Source organism: Hyaena hyaena, unplaced genomic scaffold (assembly GCF_003009895.1).
Source record: "Hyaena hyaena isolate Hyena2069 unplaced genomic scaffold, ASM300989v1 scaffold_6, whole genome shotgun sequence".
NCBI lineage: Eukaryota > Metazoa > Chordata > Mammalia > Carnivora > Hyaenidae > Hyaena > Hyaena hyaena.
Genome location: NW_024080638.1, coordinates 8,177,858 through 8,191,662, shown reverse-complemented (window position 1 = coordinate 8,191,662; position 13,805 = coordinate 8,177,858). Strand labels below are relative to the sequence as shown.

General features: G+C 53.3%; 1 protein-coding gene across 8 annotated transcripts in view; it reads left to right on the top strand.

Annotated features, from left to right (window-relative positions):
- The window catches only part of AKNA (AT-hook transcription factor), a 50,785-nt gene that overhangs the window by 24,875 nt on the left and 12,105 nt on the right, over positions 1–13,805 (top strand). For 6 of the 8 annotated variants that reach the window (XM_039239640.1, XM_039239672.1, XM_039239632.1 and 3 more), the window contains 10 exons: positions 2,419–2,572; positions 3,274–3,512; positions 6,449–6,508; positions 6,842–6,957; positions 7,432–7,639; positions 9,432–9,586; positions 9,682–9,873; positions 10,646–10,892; positions 11,876–11,982; positions 12,724–12,935. In XM_039239640.1, the coding sequence (XP_039095571.1) occupies positions 2,419–2,572; positions 3,274–3,512; positions 6,449–6,508; positions 6,842–6,957; positions 7,432–7,639; positions 9,432–9,586; positions 9,682–9,873; positions 10,646–10,892; positions 11,876–11,982; positions 12,724–12,935 (1,690 nt within the window). The remainder of the gene's footprint in view (positions 1–2,418; positions 2,573–3,273; positions 3,513–6,448; positions 6,509–6,841; positions 6,958–7,431; positions 7,640–9,431; positions 9,587–9,681; positions 9,874–10,645; positions 10,893–11,875; positions 11,983–12,723; positions 12,936–13,805) is intronic. The other 2 variants (XM_039239652.1, XM_039239656.1) reach the window with 2 other exon arrangements.

Below are 13,805 nucleotides of genomic sequence, written 5' to 3'. Positions count from 1 at the left end.
CTGACTAGGTAATGGTGTGCTGTCCAACCGGGGAGGCTGACAGGGTGTCTGAAGGCTGGGCTAGGGAGTGGGGGGGCAGGGAGTGGCTGCCAGGCTCAGTTCTCCTTCCCCGCCCCGCCCCCCCCCCAGTCGATGGTGATGTCACTGATTTGCTGCCCAGCAGTCACCTCCCCGCAGCTGCTGTCCCTGGGCTCAGCTGCAAGGGGGCCTGAGGGGCCAAGGAGACCAGAAACTACCCCAGAAAGAGTCAGGGGAAAGGGGGAGTGGGGTGACATAAAACTGTCTTTCCTAAAATGTGTGTTCTGATGACCACTACTTGGTCCAGAAGCCTGTGGGGGGGGGGGGGGGCGGGGCATGGAGAAGTTTGGGGAAACATTGCCTATTCTCTCTACTCCCCCTCCTCACTCCATTCATAAAGCCCATTAGCATTTTAAAGGCTGTGAGAAACCCATCTGTGCGAAGACTAGTCAGTTATTTAACCCCGAGTTTCCCACACTCGCCTGTCTTCTGTTCACTGATTAACCCCCCTGAGGGAGCTAATCTAGCCTCCCGGAGCTCCACAGGATGCCCTGGCTGAAAAGGGGCGTCCTGGGGCACTGGGGTGGGTGCTGGCCTGTCCAGGGACAGATCTTGAGAGGGAGGGGCCCGAACAGCTTCAGATTATCCACACTCACACCCCGCCTCCCCCTTCCCAGGCCTCTCAGGGGCTTTTGGCTTCTCTGTAGAAACAGCATGCATGTTCCTATAGTTCCCCAGGCCGGGCCTCAGTGGGCCTGAGGCTGGGGGAGGCGCAGGGTGGGGCTCCGGGAGCATGCAGGAGGGCTGGGCCTTCCCCAGATTTGGGTCACCGTGGGAGGAAAGGGGTGCTGGTGGGCAAGCCCCCACAGGCGGGTCTGAGCAGATGGCCGAGAGGATTATTAAAATCCAGCTTTGTTCTCATCAGAGGCTGGGTCTGAAGGAGGGGGAGGCAAGGGGGGCCAGGCCACGCTGGGCCATTGTCCCTCATTTTGGAGTAGATTTTTCTGCCACTGGCAGGACGTGAAGAGCAGCTTAAGCAGGGAGAGGCTGCCTGCTCAGGGGGGCTAGGAGCTCCCTCTATCAGGCATACCCTAAACTGCCCTCTCCTGACCCTGGGGCAGCAGGGAGCAGTAAGATAAGCTGGCTGGCCAGCTAGGGGCGCTGAGGGACCACAGGGGAGTAGCTTTTCCAGGGACCTGCCTCCATGACAACAGTAAAAATGACAGTGGTGATGATGATGGTGATGATGGTGGTGATGGTGATGGTTATAATGATGTTGATGGTGATAATGATGGTGATGGTGATGATGGTGATGATGGTGGTGATGGTGGTGAAGGTGAAGATGGTGGTGACATTATAAATGGTGTTGGTGATGATGGTGATGGTGATGGTGGTGTGTAATGATGGTAGTAGGGATAATAACGGTGATGATGAATAGGAGGGTAGTGGCTGCTGTTTACTGAGCACTCACTTTGTGCACAGAGAAATCCCCTGTTCTCAGACTCAAAAGTGACAGTGGTAAAGCCCGCTAGTGACTGTCCCCAGCTCTGTGGGCCATGTAGCCTTGGTGGCAGTGACTCAGCCCTGCCGTTGTAGCACGAAGGCAGCCATAGTGATATGGAAACAAGCATAGCTGCATCCACCAAGACATCATTCAAAAAAAACGGGCCATAGTTTGCCAGCCTTCGCACTAGACCACCGTACATGAGTCTCCCTTAATTTAGTGCTTCACGTGGTCTTCCCTGGCCATCTGCCTGAATTCAGACTTCTCTCTTACACACCGGGCTACTTACCATTTGAAATCCATCCTCAGATGATGGAGATCTGCTACAGCTCAGAAATTAGTTTGTTCACTCGTTGGCTTATTCATCCATTCAAGCCACCGTTAGTGGCTGTTATTACCAATGTTATTACCGGAAATGTTTTATTACTAATAAATATTATTATATGATTATAATTATACCTGCTATATGTAAGTACTATATTAATTATAATCGTGGTTCCATTGTAAATTATTATGACAAGTAGTATTTAAAATTATTAACATGGAAGACCATAGGCTTTAGGGTCAAAGCAGGATTATATTCTCAGTCCAAGGATTCAGAGCTGGAGATTTTGAGTGAGTGACTTAACCAGAGCCTCAGTTTCCTCTTGTAGAATGGGGATGATAGTCTCTGCCCTGCCTCCCCAGCAGAACTTCCTAAAGAGAACATGAAAGGGCACGTATGTTCTTGGCCCAATTGTTTGGCCCCCACCCGAGGGCTCTGCTAAAACGTAGTATTGATTATTACAAGGCATGTTTGTTGAGTGCCTGAGTGATGGTGTGAATGAAGGTGAGGCCTTATGGGGGATTTGTCCCAACCCCGACTTGGCTGTGCTTATGCCTTCCCCTCGTGACAGGTGAACCTGTACTCGGACCCGCCCCAGCCCAGCCACAGCATCCATGAGGGGACAGTGCCCCAGGGGACCAAGGTCTTGTCCTTCACCATCCCACAGCCCCAGTGTGTGGAGCGGTGGTCGGGGCCCGAAGCCCTGCAGGCCTCTGGGGCCTCAGGTGAGTCAGAGAGGAAATGTGACTGGAGGGCCTTCTGCCTGTGACTCTGCTCTGAGGGCCCTTGGTTCACCTTAGGGGGACACTGGCTTCAGGTCAGGGGAGGGAGGGAGTGAGGCCCTCGTCTGCAACCTGTGACTTGAAGAGGTCAAGTGGAGATGCAGGAACCATCTTGCCTTGGGCCAGAGCAGCCTGGGGGTGGGCCCTAGCCCTGCACCTAGCAGAGGGGTGATGGTGGGCCCAGTGCATCACAAAGAGCACTGTCACTGGGAGCCTGGGGGGGTGCCAGGCTCTGCTTGGAGCTTGCTGTGTGGGATCGGGATCCCGCTTAATCACCATATCAACCTGACTGGCAGTTAGGGGCCCCAAGGCATGGCGGGCCGAGGGCATGCTGAAGGCCACACTGCTACAAGCAGAAAGGGGTGGGGTGGGGATTCGAACCCCTCTCTTTCTGAGTTCAAGCCTGAGCTGCTGACTGGAAAACCAGAGGCCCAGCCATGTGATCTGCAGCAGATCTAGACCTCGTTCTCTCTGCCCCTGGGGGCTACGCTGCCCAGCCCACTTCCTGGGTCCCGTGAAACAGTGTGATCCCCATATGACGGATGTAGCTTGATGATGGAGGGTGTGGTTTTGAGGTCTGGTGTTGGTCCCTCAGCCAGGAAGGACAGTTCTTGGCCCGAGCAGTCAGTGGTTGTGTATTGCAGGGTGGCCATCAGTTCAAAGAGACCCGAGCCCCTCCTCATCTGCCCCAGGGTGGCTTGTGGAGAACCCAGGCATCGCCCAGGACCCGCTGTCAACAGAGCGGACCCAGGAGACCTCAAGCATCGCCCAGGACCCGCTGTCAGCAGAGCGGACCCAGGAGAGCCCAGGCATCGCCCAGGACCCGCTGTCAGCAGAGTGGACCCAGGCGCTGGCTTCTCAGGCCAGCCTGTTCCTGGCCAAGGTGAGGGGAGCCCCAGCTTTGCACGAGGGAGACGTAACTCACCTGGTGGAAGCAGGGTGTCTGCCTGCTTGAGTGAGACCCTCCCTGCAGGGCTCTCCCCTGCTGGAGGGGAAGTGGCCATCTTGAAGACGTGGGTCTCTCTCTTCTGGTGTAGAGGCCACGTGGTTGACAGCCTCCTCCTTGTCACTCAGTGCTGGGTTTCACTCCTTTTCTTGGCTCTATGTCCCATCAGACTCCCTCCAGTTGGGCTTGAGAGTGTCTCCTGGTTCCCCCCTCGGGGAGACTCTCAGCTCGTTCAGGATTCTGGAAGCATAACAGAACTTCCACTCCACCTCTTCCTCTTTGGGATAAGTCACCCCACTTTCTTAGTGCATTTCATTACAGAAATAAATTCTCAGGCTCTTCTCAAAGGGCCTTTATATTTTCACCAAACAGTCCAAATAACACTGAATTGTTTGTAGATCTATTTTTAACTATACACCTGGCCTTATGCCAAACGTGCTTTAAAGCAGCTTAGAAAACACATGCATGATAACCACATTCTGAAAACGGAAGTGGGGAAAACGGGGCAAAGGGGAAGTAAGCGTAGAAAAAAATAGAGTGAGCTTAGTGTACAGTGAATAAACAAAATGTCCTGTTGGACCCTGAACACTTTACCAGGCTCATGTTTGCTTTTGAGCTTCCTAGTTGTCAGTGGGAAAAGGGAAACACAACAGTTACATACATTAACATGGCCATAAAACAAATTCCTTCAGAGAAATACCAACAATCCTTCTTTGGTTAACAGTTTTGTTGAGATATAATTCACATATCACACAATTTACTCCTTTGAAGTTAATGCTTCGGGGGTTTTACTACATTCATAGTCATGCAACTATCTCCGCGGTCAGTCGTTTTCATTACCCAGTAAGAAACTCCTGTCCATTATGCAGTCGCTCCCCATTCCCCTTCCCCCCCACCCCCCGCCCCTGGCAGCTGCTCATTTACTCTGTGTCTCCTTGGGTTTGCCTTTTCTGGACATTTTATATAAATAGGTTTATATAATGTCCGTCCTTTTGTGTCTGGCTTCCTCAAGCTCATCCATTATGGTAACCTGAACACATACTTTCCCCTGTTTTATCACCGCCGTCCTGAGTTCCATACCTGAAGACATGTTTCTTCTCGGCCTGTGGGTTATAAAGCAAAGCCAAGGTCATCACGCTGAGTAGGAGCGGGGGCGCCAGCAAACCCCTGATGACCCAGAGCTGTACTGTTCGACCCAGAGCCACAGGCCACGTGGCTGTCGAGTCCTTGACATGTGGCCAGTCCAACCTGAGACGTCCTGTGAGGGTAAAACACACAGTGGGTTTCAGAGACATAATGTGACAAAAGAATACAAAATACTTCGTTCGTAGTTGTTTACATTGATTATGTGTCAAAAATAATATTTTAGGTCCATAAAATGCATTATTAACGTTAATTCACCTGTTTCTTTTTTACATTTTTATCTTTTACATTACTTTTTAGAATTTAATTCTGTTTTTTAGAAAATTTTTAATTGCAGGGATGCCTGGGTGGCTCAGTCGGATGAACGTCCATCTGATTCTTGATCTTGGCTTGGGTCTTGATCCCAGGGTTGTGAGATCGAGCCCTGCATCGGGTTCTCTCTAAAATAAAAAATGTTTTTGATTTAAGAAAAATCTTAAGTTGCGTAGGTAGCTTGCATTACGTTTCTATTTTATATGTTATATAAATTACGTAATATAAATAAATTTCCATATTTATTTATAGAATACTCTGGCACTAATCTATACGTTGGCACTAATCTAGAGCTTTCCTAGAAAGCCCCAAATCATCCTTTGTCTTTTTTTCTTAGTTAAAAATTTTTTTTGTAAAGGTAATTATTTTTTTAAAGTTTTAAATGTTTATTCATTTTTTGAGAGAGAGACAGAGCATGAACAGGGGAGGGGCAGAGAGGGAGACACAGAATCCAAAGGAGGCTCCAGGCTCCAAGCTGTCAGCACAGAGCCTGATGTGGGGCTCAAACTCACAAGCTTTGAGATCATAACTGGGCCAAAGTCGGACACTTAACCGACTGAGGCACCCAGGCACCTCCTTATGAAGGTAATTAGATGCACATGGTAATGACCTCTCTTAGTACAGAGGGCATCAGTGAAGTCTTTTTTCCCCATACTCGCCCTTCTGTTTCATGCAAAAATGTTCAACCGCACGTGTGCTTTTAGAAATGGTCACACGAATATGTACGCTATGCTGTACCTTGACTTTTTTAATATCCTGAAGTTGAGTGTTTATTTTTGGGGAGGCAATGAATTCACTCTGTTCAAAGTTCAAAAGATACATGTAGTAGAAATCCCTCCTCCCATCCCTTCCCCACCCCCAACCATTTCTCTGCCCCAGAAGCAATTAATGTTTTTTGCATCCTTCTAGAGGTAGTTTATAATATATAAGCAAATATATTTCTATTGTTCCCTTTTCTCCTTATATTTTATGCAGATGGTAAGTTATTACAAAGACTGGCCTATGCCTCAGTTTGACACTGAAAAGTAGGTCTTAGTTTATCCACAAGCACAGACACATATCCTTTCCTCTTCTTGACGGCTGCATACTATTCCACAGATAGGATTTCAGATTGTTTCCCGTTGCCCCTGCAATTATGCTGCGGTAAACATCCTGTGTCGTAGACCTTCGTGCACATGAATGAGTGTCTTTGCCATTGATAAATTCTGGGAGGCTCCACTTGGACTTTTCAAAGGTGGCCGAGGCCAAGGCCAGCAGTGGAGGCAATGTCTGGTATCTGCCTTTCCGTGCTTTGCAGGAAACCCACATCCTGAAACCCAGTTCCTGGTGCCCAAGCGTGCATGTGGCTAAGTGTGGGGACCTGCCGGACTGTCTTCCGGGGTCCCGATTAACTGTTTGCTTCCCCTCCCGGCGTCCAGGTCGAGTCCTTCGCAGGGCTGATGCGGGCAGGACTGCTGACGCCCCAGGACCAGCTCAAGGTACCACCGACTTCGGGAGACACCGTTGGAGTTTCCTGACCACTGCTCTGTCCCCCATAGCGGAGTCTGTGAAGCCCCAAAGAAGGGGTTGGCTCTCTGGAGTGGGTGCCAAGGCTCGAAGCCGTGCCTCTGCCTTGCCAGTCTGATGGCAGAGAGCTAGACAGCGGCAGGCAGGTTTTAGGGAGCCCTGACCCCAGCCTTCCAGGGACTTGGGGGCCCAGAGGATGGGTCTCCTGCCCCGCCCCACCATGGGCTACCTTGTCTGCTGTACCCGCAGGGACAGAGTGCTCTGGGGCTGCGCACTCAGGGCCTCCGGGCCTGGTCTGGTTTCAGGGCTTCCAGCAGCTAAAGGCCGCCCACGCTGTCCTGGAGGAGGGGTACCTGAAGGCCCGCAGGGAGCAGCAGCTGGCCAGCCCCCGGGGGACACCGGGGACATTTGATCCCAGCAGGTGCGTGCTTGAGAGGGGGCTCCTGGTTCCCTCGGTCCCTAGGAGGGGCACGCCGCGTCCTCATAATTCATACACTACAGGCATAGGGAGGAATCCTACCCCAGTGAGCAATGTGTCCAGATGGGGGAACATCTGAAGGCTGAAGCGTGTGTCCTTTTAGACTCATTGCAATGAGACCTGACCTTGGAGATGAGACCTGAAATCACTCATCAGAGAGCAGGGGAAGGAGGCCAGAGGGGGGAGGGATTTACTCAAGGCCCCACAGCAAGTTGGTCGCAGAGGGGGACTCAGGCAGAGGCCGCCCCATCCCAGTAGGGACCCTTTCACCTTGCTTTTTCGAGTTCTCCACACGACGCAAACTGGGATGTTAACTGGACCCTCCGTGGGCCCTCTGGGATTTCTGCTTTGGGGCACAGCCTCCCAGACCTGCTGCTGTGGTAACAGGCCCCGGGTGCTGGTGTCTCCCTGTTCCAGGGTGCTAGAGGAAGAGATATTCCAGCTGGGCATTCGCCTGGAGGAGCTGAGGGACCACATGGAGCAGAGCCAGCCTGAGCCCGGGCGAGCCGGGCCGGACTCCACTCCGGACAGCCCCCCCTCCACGGCCTCCCCATGCCAGCCAGCGCGCCCGCCTTCTCCTTCAGGACAGGCCCCCACACCCGCCACCCGCACCCTCTGCCCTCAGGTACTGCTTGCCCAGCCGTGCTGGACTGTTCCTTCCTTCTCTTCTTCATTAGAGGTCTTCTTCACTACATACTTGTGAAGTGTGTCCCATATGCAGGCACGGGCGACAACGTGCTGGGAATTCAGTGGGAAACCAACCAACAAAAATAGGTGCAGGGGAGAGGGGGCACCTGGGTGGCTCAGTCGGTTAAGCATCCAACTCTTGATTTCGACTCAGGTCATGAACTCATCATTTCGTGAAATCAGACCCCATGTTGGGTTCATGAGATCAAGCCCACATCGGGCTCAGAACCTGCTTGGGATTCCCTCTCTCTCTCTCTCTCTCTCTCTCTCTCGATCAGTTCCTCCCCCACTCATGCTCTCTCTCTCTCTCAAAATAAATAAATAAACTTGTAAAAATAGGTGGTCTCTATACTCATGGAGTTTGCTGTCTAGTTGAACTACTTCTATTTTGCTCAGGACTCTGAAGGAGAATTATTGGGCCCTAGGAGAGTTAGCAGGGTAACATGACTGAGTTGAGAGGGCCCGAGAAACTCTCCTTGAGAAAGAAATGTTTTAATGAGATCTGAGGATGAGTGGGAATCACTACACGCAGAAGAAAAGAAGCCATGCAGCAGGGGGAATGGCCTGTGCAAAGGCCTTGTGGTTAGAGCATGGAAGGTGAGGGGGCAGTTGTCGGAACTGTGGCTAGAAAGGCAGGCGGGGCCCCCATGACATAGGGGCTGGCAGATCACGTCAAGGCTTTGGCCTTCAGCCCTTCTGGGGTTTTCAGCAGAGGCACTGAAAGAGGGTCTGCAGGTCGGTGGGAGAAGGAGGAGAGCAGATGATGAGATGTGCGCGGGCTTGAGACAGGGTTAGAAGGCACATTTGCCTGGCCTTGCAGTGGTGGTGAGAGGAAGGGGAACAGGGATGGCTTCGAGCGCCCGGCTTGTAGCGCTAGGTGGAGCCGGGGACTGTGCACAGATCGGAGACACTAGGCAAGGGCCATGCACAGAACGGACTTTGTAGAAGTCTGTCTGGCCCAAATCACAGCCCCAAGAGAGACAGTCATGGCTTGTGTTGCGTAGTCGAGCAGAGTGAGTGGACAGTGGTCACATAGTGGCCACACAGGTGGCAGTAGTGGGGTCTCCGTGGCTTGCCCCCTGTGCTGCGAAGGCACGTCTGTTAGGGACCGGGGCAGGAGAAGGGGCCAGCATGGTAGGCGAGGCGGGGGCCGGCGGAGGGCTGGGCACTGGTAAGGTAGCCATGACAACGGAGGGCTTGGTGGCCCCGTGATGTCGGGGAAACTCTCACACGGTGGAAACTCCCCCAGGTGCCACCTCATGCGCTAATAGGTGAATCCCCAAGTGCGTCATCTTGAGGGGTCCCATGCTCCCACAGTGAAGGTATTGGGGGGCTGGGTGTCCATACAGGAACGGAGCAGGTCAGGAGAGGAGGGCTGGCAGGAAATCAGGGCTCAAGTCTCTGCTCTGCCCCTCACTTCTGTTGCAAGTTTGGGCAAATCATTTGAGCCTCAGTCTCCTGTCTGTAAAATGGGTTGTAAAAGCCATATGTACCAGTAGGACTATTGTGAAGTGATGTCTGTACGGCATCTGGTGTGTAGTAGGTGTTCAGTTAATGGCAGTCAGTGATGAAGATCGCACGAGCCAGTCCCTATGTTCCGCACATGCAGGAAAGGGCGATGGAGTCAGTGAGTCTGACCTGTTACTCTTCAGCACCCCGCACGGGCTGGTAGAAGGTAGGTCCCTACAAAGTGTCTGCTGAATCTCTGTCCCTCCACCTTTCTGGCCCAGCCTGACGCCACTCGCAGCGGCCCCTGCCTATCGCATGTGAATGAGGAGCTGAGCACTGCCAGCAGTGAGACGGAGGACGGGCCACCGGGTCTCCCGGCCCCACTCAGGCCGAAGGAGCTGCAGACGGGGCAGGATTTCCATGGCCTCCTGGAGCGGTGAGTAGCAGGGTGAGAGGCCAGGGTGTGTGGCCCAGGGACTGGATCTTGGCTGGCCTTGCTGGGCAGAAGTCATGCTCCTCTGTGTTCCTCAGGTACCTCAGCGTGAAGACCCTCCCAGAAGCCATGAAGGTGGAGGAGGAAGAGGAGGAGGAGGAGGAGGAGGGGCAGGGCCCTTTGGTAGAAGTTGACGGACCAGCTCCAGCTCCAAGAAAATCAGAGGCCACCAGGATCCCCATAAGGCAGCTCCCAGCACCGGCTGAAAGAAGTCACAGGACCCCCCTCAAGTATGTCACTGAGCCTCCCCTCCTTGTCCCCCCAAATTCTGAAACCGCAGGGGTGGAGATTGTCACGCTGAGCTAGACGGCTCTTCACGGCTTAGAAGTGGTTTCCCCGGCCTGTTACCCAGGTCTGTCCCGCGCGCGGGCTGTATACCGTCGATAGCCCTGGAAAGAAGGGATTTGGGTGAGACGGGATGTGGTTCTCAGCAGGCCAGACGCAGCATGAGATACACGCCACTGTCCTTTTCAGCCTCAGACCCCCCAAGTCCTTCCAGGAGAAAGTTTCCGTGTTATTGTGGCTTCACTGCCTCTCTCGATCTTCCTTTAAAAAGAACGAGAACAAATGAGCAGGCCTCAGGCCCAGGCGAGCCTTTAGCAGACAAGGGGATCTGTCTAGAATATGACAATAGTGTGTTCATGTTTCTTCTGTTTCCCAAGTCAGCCTCTGTCTGATCTTCCATTTATAATTTTGAGTAGATGGAGCTTACTGAAATGGCTGAAATGGGGAAGATAGTGTGCAGATTCCCGAGCCCTGGGAAATGATAGCTCGTCTACTACACTACTTCCGCTGTCGTGTGCTGGGTGGGTTTTGTGGGTCTTCCCCATTTTATACAGGAGAAAAGTGAAGATCAGAGAGGGGAGGTGTCTTGCCCAAGGCCACACAGCTAGACGGGGACAAAACCAGGGTATCTGACCCCAACGCTTGCGGCCCTCTCTGCTTGGCTCCCAGGACAGGGCTGCCCAGCCCACACGTGCTGTGTCTCCCCTCCCCTGACAGGGAGGCTGTGGAGCAGATGATATCCTCCACGCCGGCGGGCTTCCATGCGCCCATGGCCAGAGATGGCTACCTCCAGGACCCAGACGAGGCCGAGACAGGTCCCCCGGGCCCCGGCAGGCCACCGCACCCTCGGGGCACCAAGACTGCGGCTTCCCACCAGAGCAGTCTGACCAGCTTAGAGGGAAGCGGCATCTCTGAGCACCTTCCCCAGAAGTCTCTGCATCACGCTGGTGGGCCCCACCTAGAGGTAAGCACCCACATGGGGCGTGACTTCTGCCCCCGGGCCTTTGCTCACACCCTTCCAGAATGCCGGCTGTTCCCAATCTCTGCCAGGCACAATTCTGCCCCAGCATTCAGGGCTCGTGCCCGGTGCTGCCTCTCTGCTGCGGCTCCCCGGCCCCCTCTCCCCCTGCCAGGAGCTCTTGCGCTCCTAGAGCTTACAGCCCACTGTCTGTGTTTCTCTGAGCTTGCTTAGCACAGATGGGGGCATAGTCCTTGATTCCATGGCCTGTTTGTGACGTTAGAGTGCCAATTGTTAAGCTGTTGCAGGAGTCACAGATCACGACGGAAATGTGACTTATGCCGTGGATCCTCCCATAGAATAATGCGTGTATATGCATGTGTGTGTGTGCATGCACACACACACACACACACACACACACACGCACACGCACACCTGTAGCCCTGAGGAGCCCGAAGTAAGGAATCTGCACTAGACCACCAACCCATTGAGGCCAGGCACCTGCATCCTGCCTGTGTGTGTTTTTGCACCTTCCATGAGACCCGTTTTTGAGGAGGTGTGCATGTTTGATGAATTTTATTTTCCCGATTCACTGGGCCTGGGCATTTCTGCAGTCACACAGGACCGTGGCCTTCCGGGCCCAAGCTGGAAGATGTGTGGAAATGTGAATCCCGTCCCCACAGTGAGACGGCTTTCCCTCTCTCCTCCCCCTCCTCCTCAGCTCCGGAAATCTGCTACGGTGCCTCCCCCGAGGGCCTCCTCAACGCCTCAGGGAAGCAGGACTTGCTCAGGGTCACTCGGGACATGGAGCGCCCCTGCTGTTGGCCTGGTGCTGGTCCTGGTGCCTGAGGACTCTGGCCGCCAGGGGCTGGGCCAGCCTCCAGGCCTGTGAGCCTCTGGAATGTGAAGTCCAGGCCAGGTCTCTGGAAGGCCTCCCCAGTGCGCCTCAGGCACATTCCTCGGACTTAAAGGGACACCATCTCTTGCAGGAGCCCTGGATGGCTTCCCCGGAGACTGACAGTGGCTTCGTAGGCTCGGAAACCAGCAGGGTGTCGCCCCTCACCCACATACCAGAGCACCGGCTCTCACACATCAGGTACCCCCTCCCCCCCGCCTTCCCCATCAGTGCTGCACGCAGCAGGTAACCTGGGAGTAGATGTCGTAAGCCCAGAACAGGGGCTAATGACCGGGGCATTCTCAGAGCCCCCACCACATCCCCCACCCACAGTTCCTCGCCCCCATCTTATCGATAAAGGGGAACGGAGGTTCAGAGAGGGAAAGCGACTTGCCCAGGATCACTTGGCCAATCAGTGACAGGCCAATCAGCGACAGACTGGGGAATAAGTATCTGTTGAGCAAATGAATGACTGAATGGTAAATAAATGAAGATCTACAGAGTGGGTGGTGGGAGGTGAACAGAAGACAAGTAAAAGGCAATCGGGGCAACTACCTGGGAATGGACTGGGCTAGACCCCCAAAGCAAGGGCTGAGGAGGGGAGGGCACTCGGGGAAGGGTGGAGCGACAAGCCATCATGTAGACAACAACCTCCAAAGCTGGGTGCAGCCCCCTCCTCCAGGAGGCCTGCCTGGCTGCCTGTGGCTGCATGGGAAGAAAGGATTAGGAATTCTATTTCCTTGTATATTTTCCAAAAATCAAATTGAGCTTTATAATGTTGCACCTGTGGGTAGGCAGGTGTACGGCTTGATACACAAATGCATGTATTAACGGGGGCGCGTCCTCAGAAACACCCTGAGGTCAGGAGCCCATTGGCGTAGCGTGTAGAGGGACTGGAGGCCGGGGCGATCTCAATAAGCCTCTCCCGCCACGGCCCCTCAGCGCTGCAGGAGCACTGGCCCAGCCCTTTGCCGCATCTGAGCCCCGGGACAAAGTCTCCCACCCGCAGACCAGGGGCCCCCCAGTCCCCAGAAGATCCGCGGAGCCCAGCACACCCAGGAGACGAGCTCAGAGGCGACCCTCTGGCCGGGACAGTCCTCTGCGGCAGAGGACACCCAGCTTCTGCCAGGAGCAGGCGCCGGTGGCCCAGATGGGTGAGTGGATGGATACATCTGTGTTGGCCAGAACTTGGGGGTAGCCGGATGGGCCCAGATTGAAAAATCAAAACAACAAAAACCTTGTACCACTTTACCCTTTAGGATCTAAAATATCATACGAGTTCACTGTAGGAAAATTTGAAACTACAGATGGGGCAGACCAAAGGGGAGAGAGAAAAAATATATGCCGAAAACTGCTACATTCTGGCGTCGAATCTGTGAGCAGCTTTCTATACCAATGTGCATGTGTTTATTCACACACACTGAAAACAAAAACATATTGGATGGGAATGCTTAATACCCTCTTTTGTCCCCCTAAGAATGCTTTCCACGTCTCTACATTCTGTGATTTCAGTTTTTTATCTGTAAAACAATGCATGTAAGCTTTTTAGTGAAACAAAACAAACATACAGGAAAGACCGTACACTGGTGAATTTTCACAGGATGCACACAGAATAAGAAACAGCGCGATCAGAACCCCAGGCCCTCCCCTAAGCTCTTCCCAGTCATCCCCACCCTCTGAAAGTGATCGTGGTGCTGGCTTCTCCCCCTCAGACCGGCTTTGCTTCTTTCTAAGCTCATCATTTAAAACTCTGAAACTTAAACTTTAATTAAAAGTTCAATTAGTGACGGATTCACGTGTCGCGGTAATAAATAATCCAGGGAGATCCCATGAGCCCTTCACCCCGTTTCCTCCAGTGAGAACCTCTTGGAAAAACCATGGTGCAGATTACTGGCCTAGACACACGAGTCTGTTCCCTTCTGAACTCCTGATCATGTCTCAGGTTCCTCCATCTCTCTAACTTTGTCATTCCAAGAGCGTTCTATAAATAGAATCCTATGTATGCACTTGGACTTGGCTTCTTC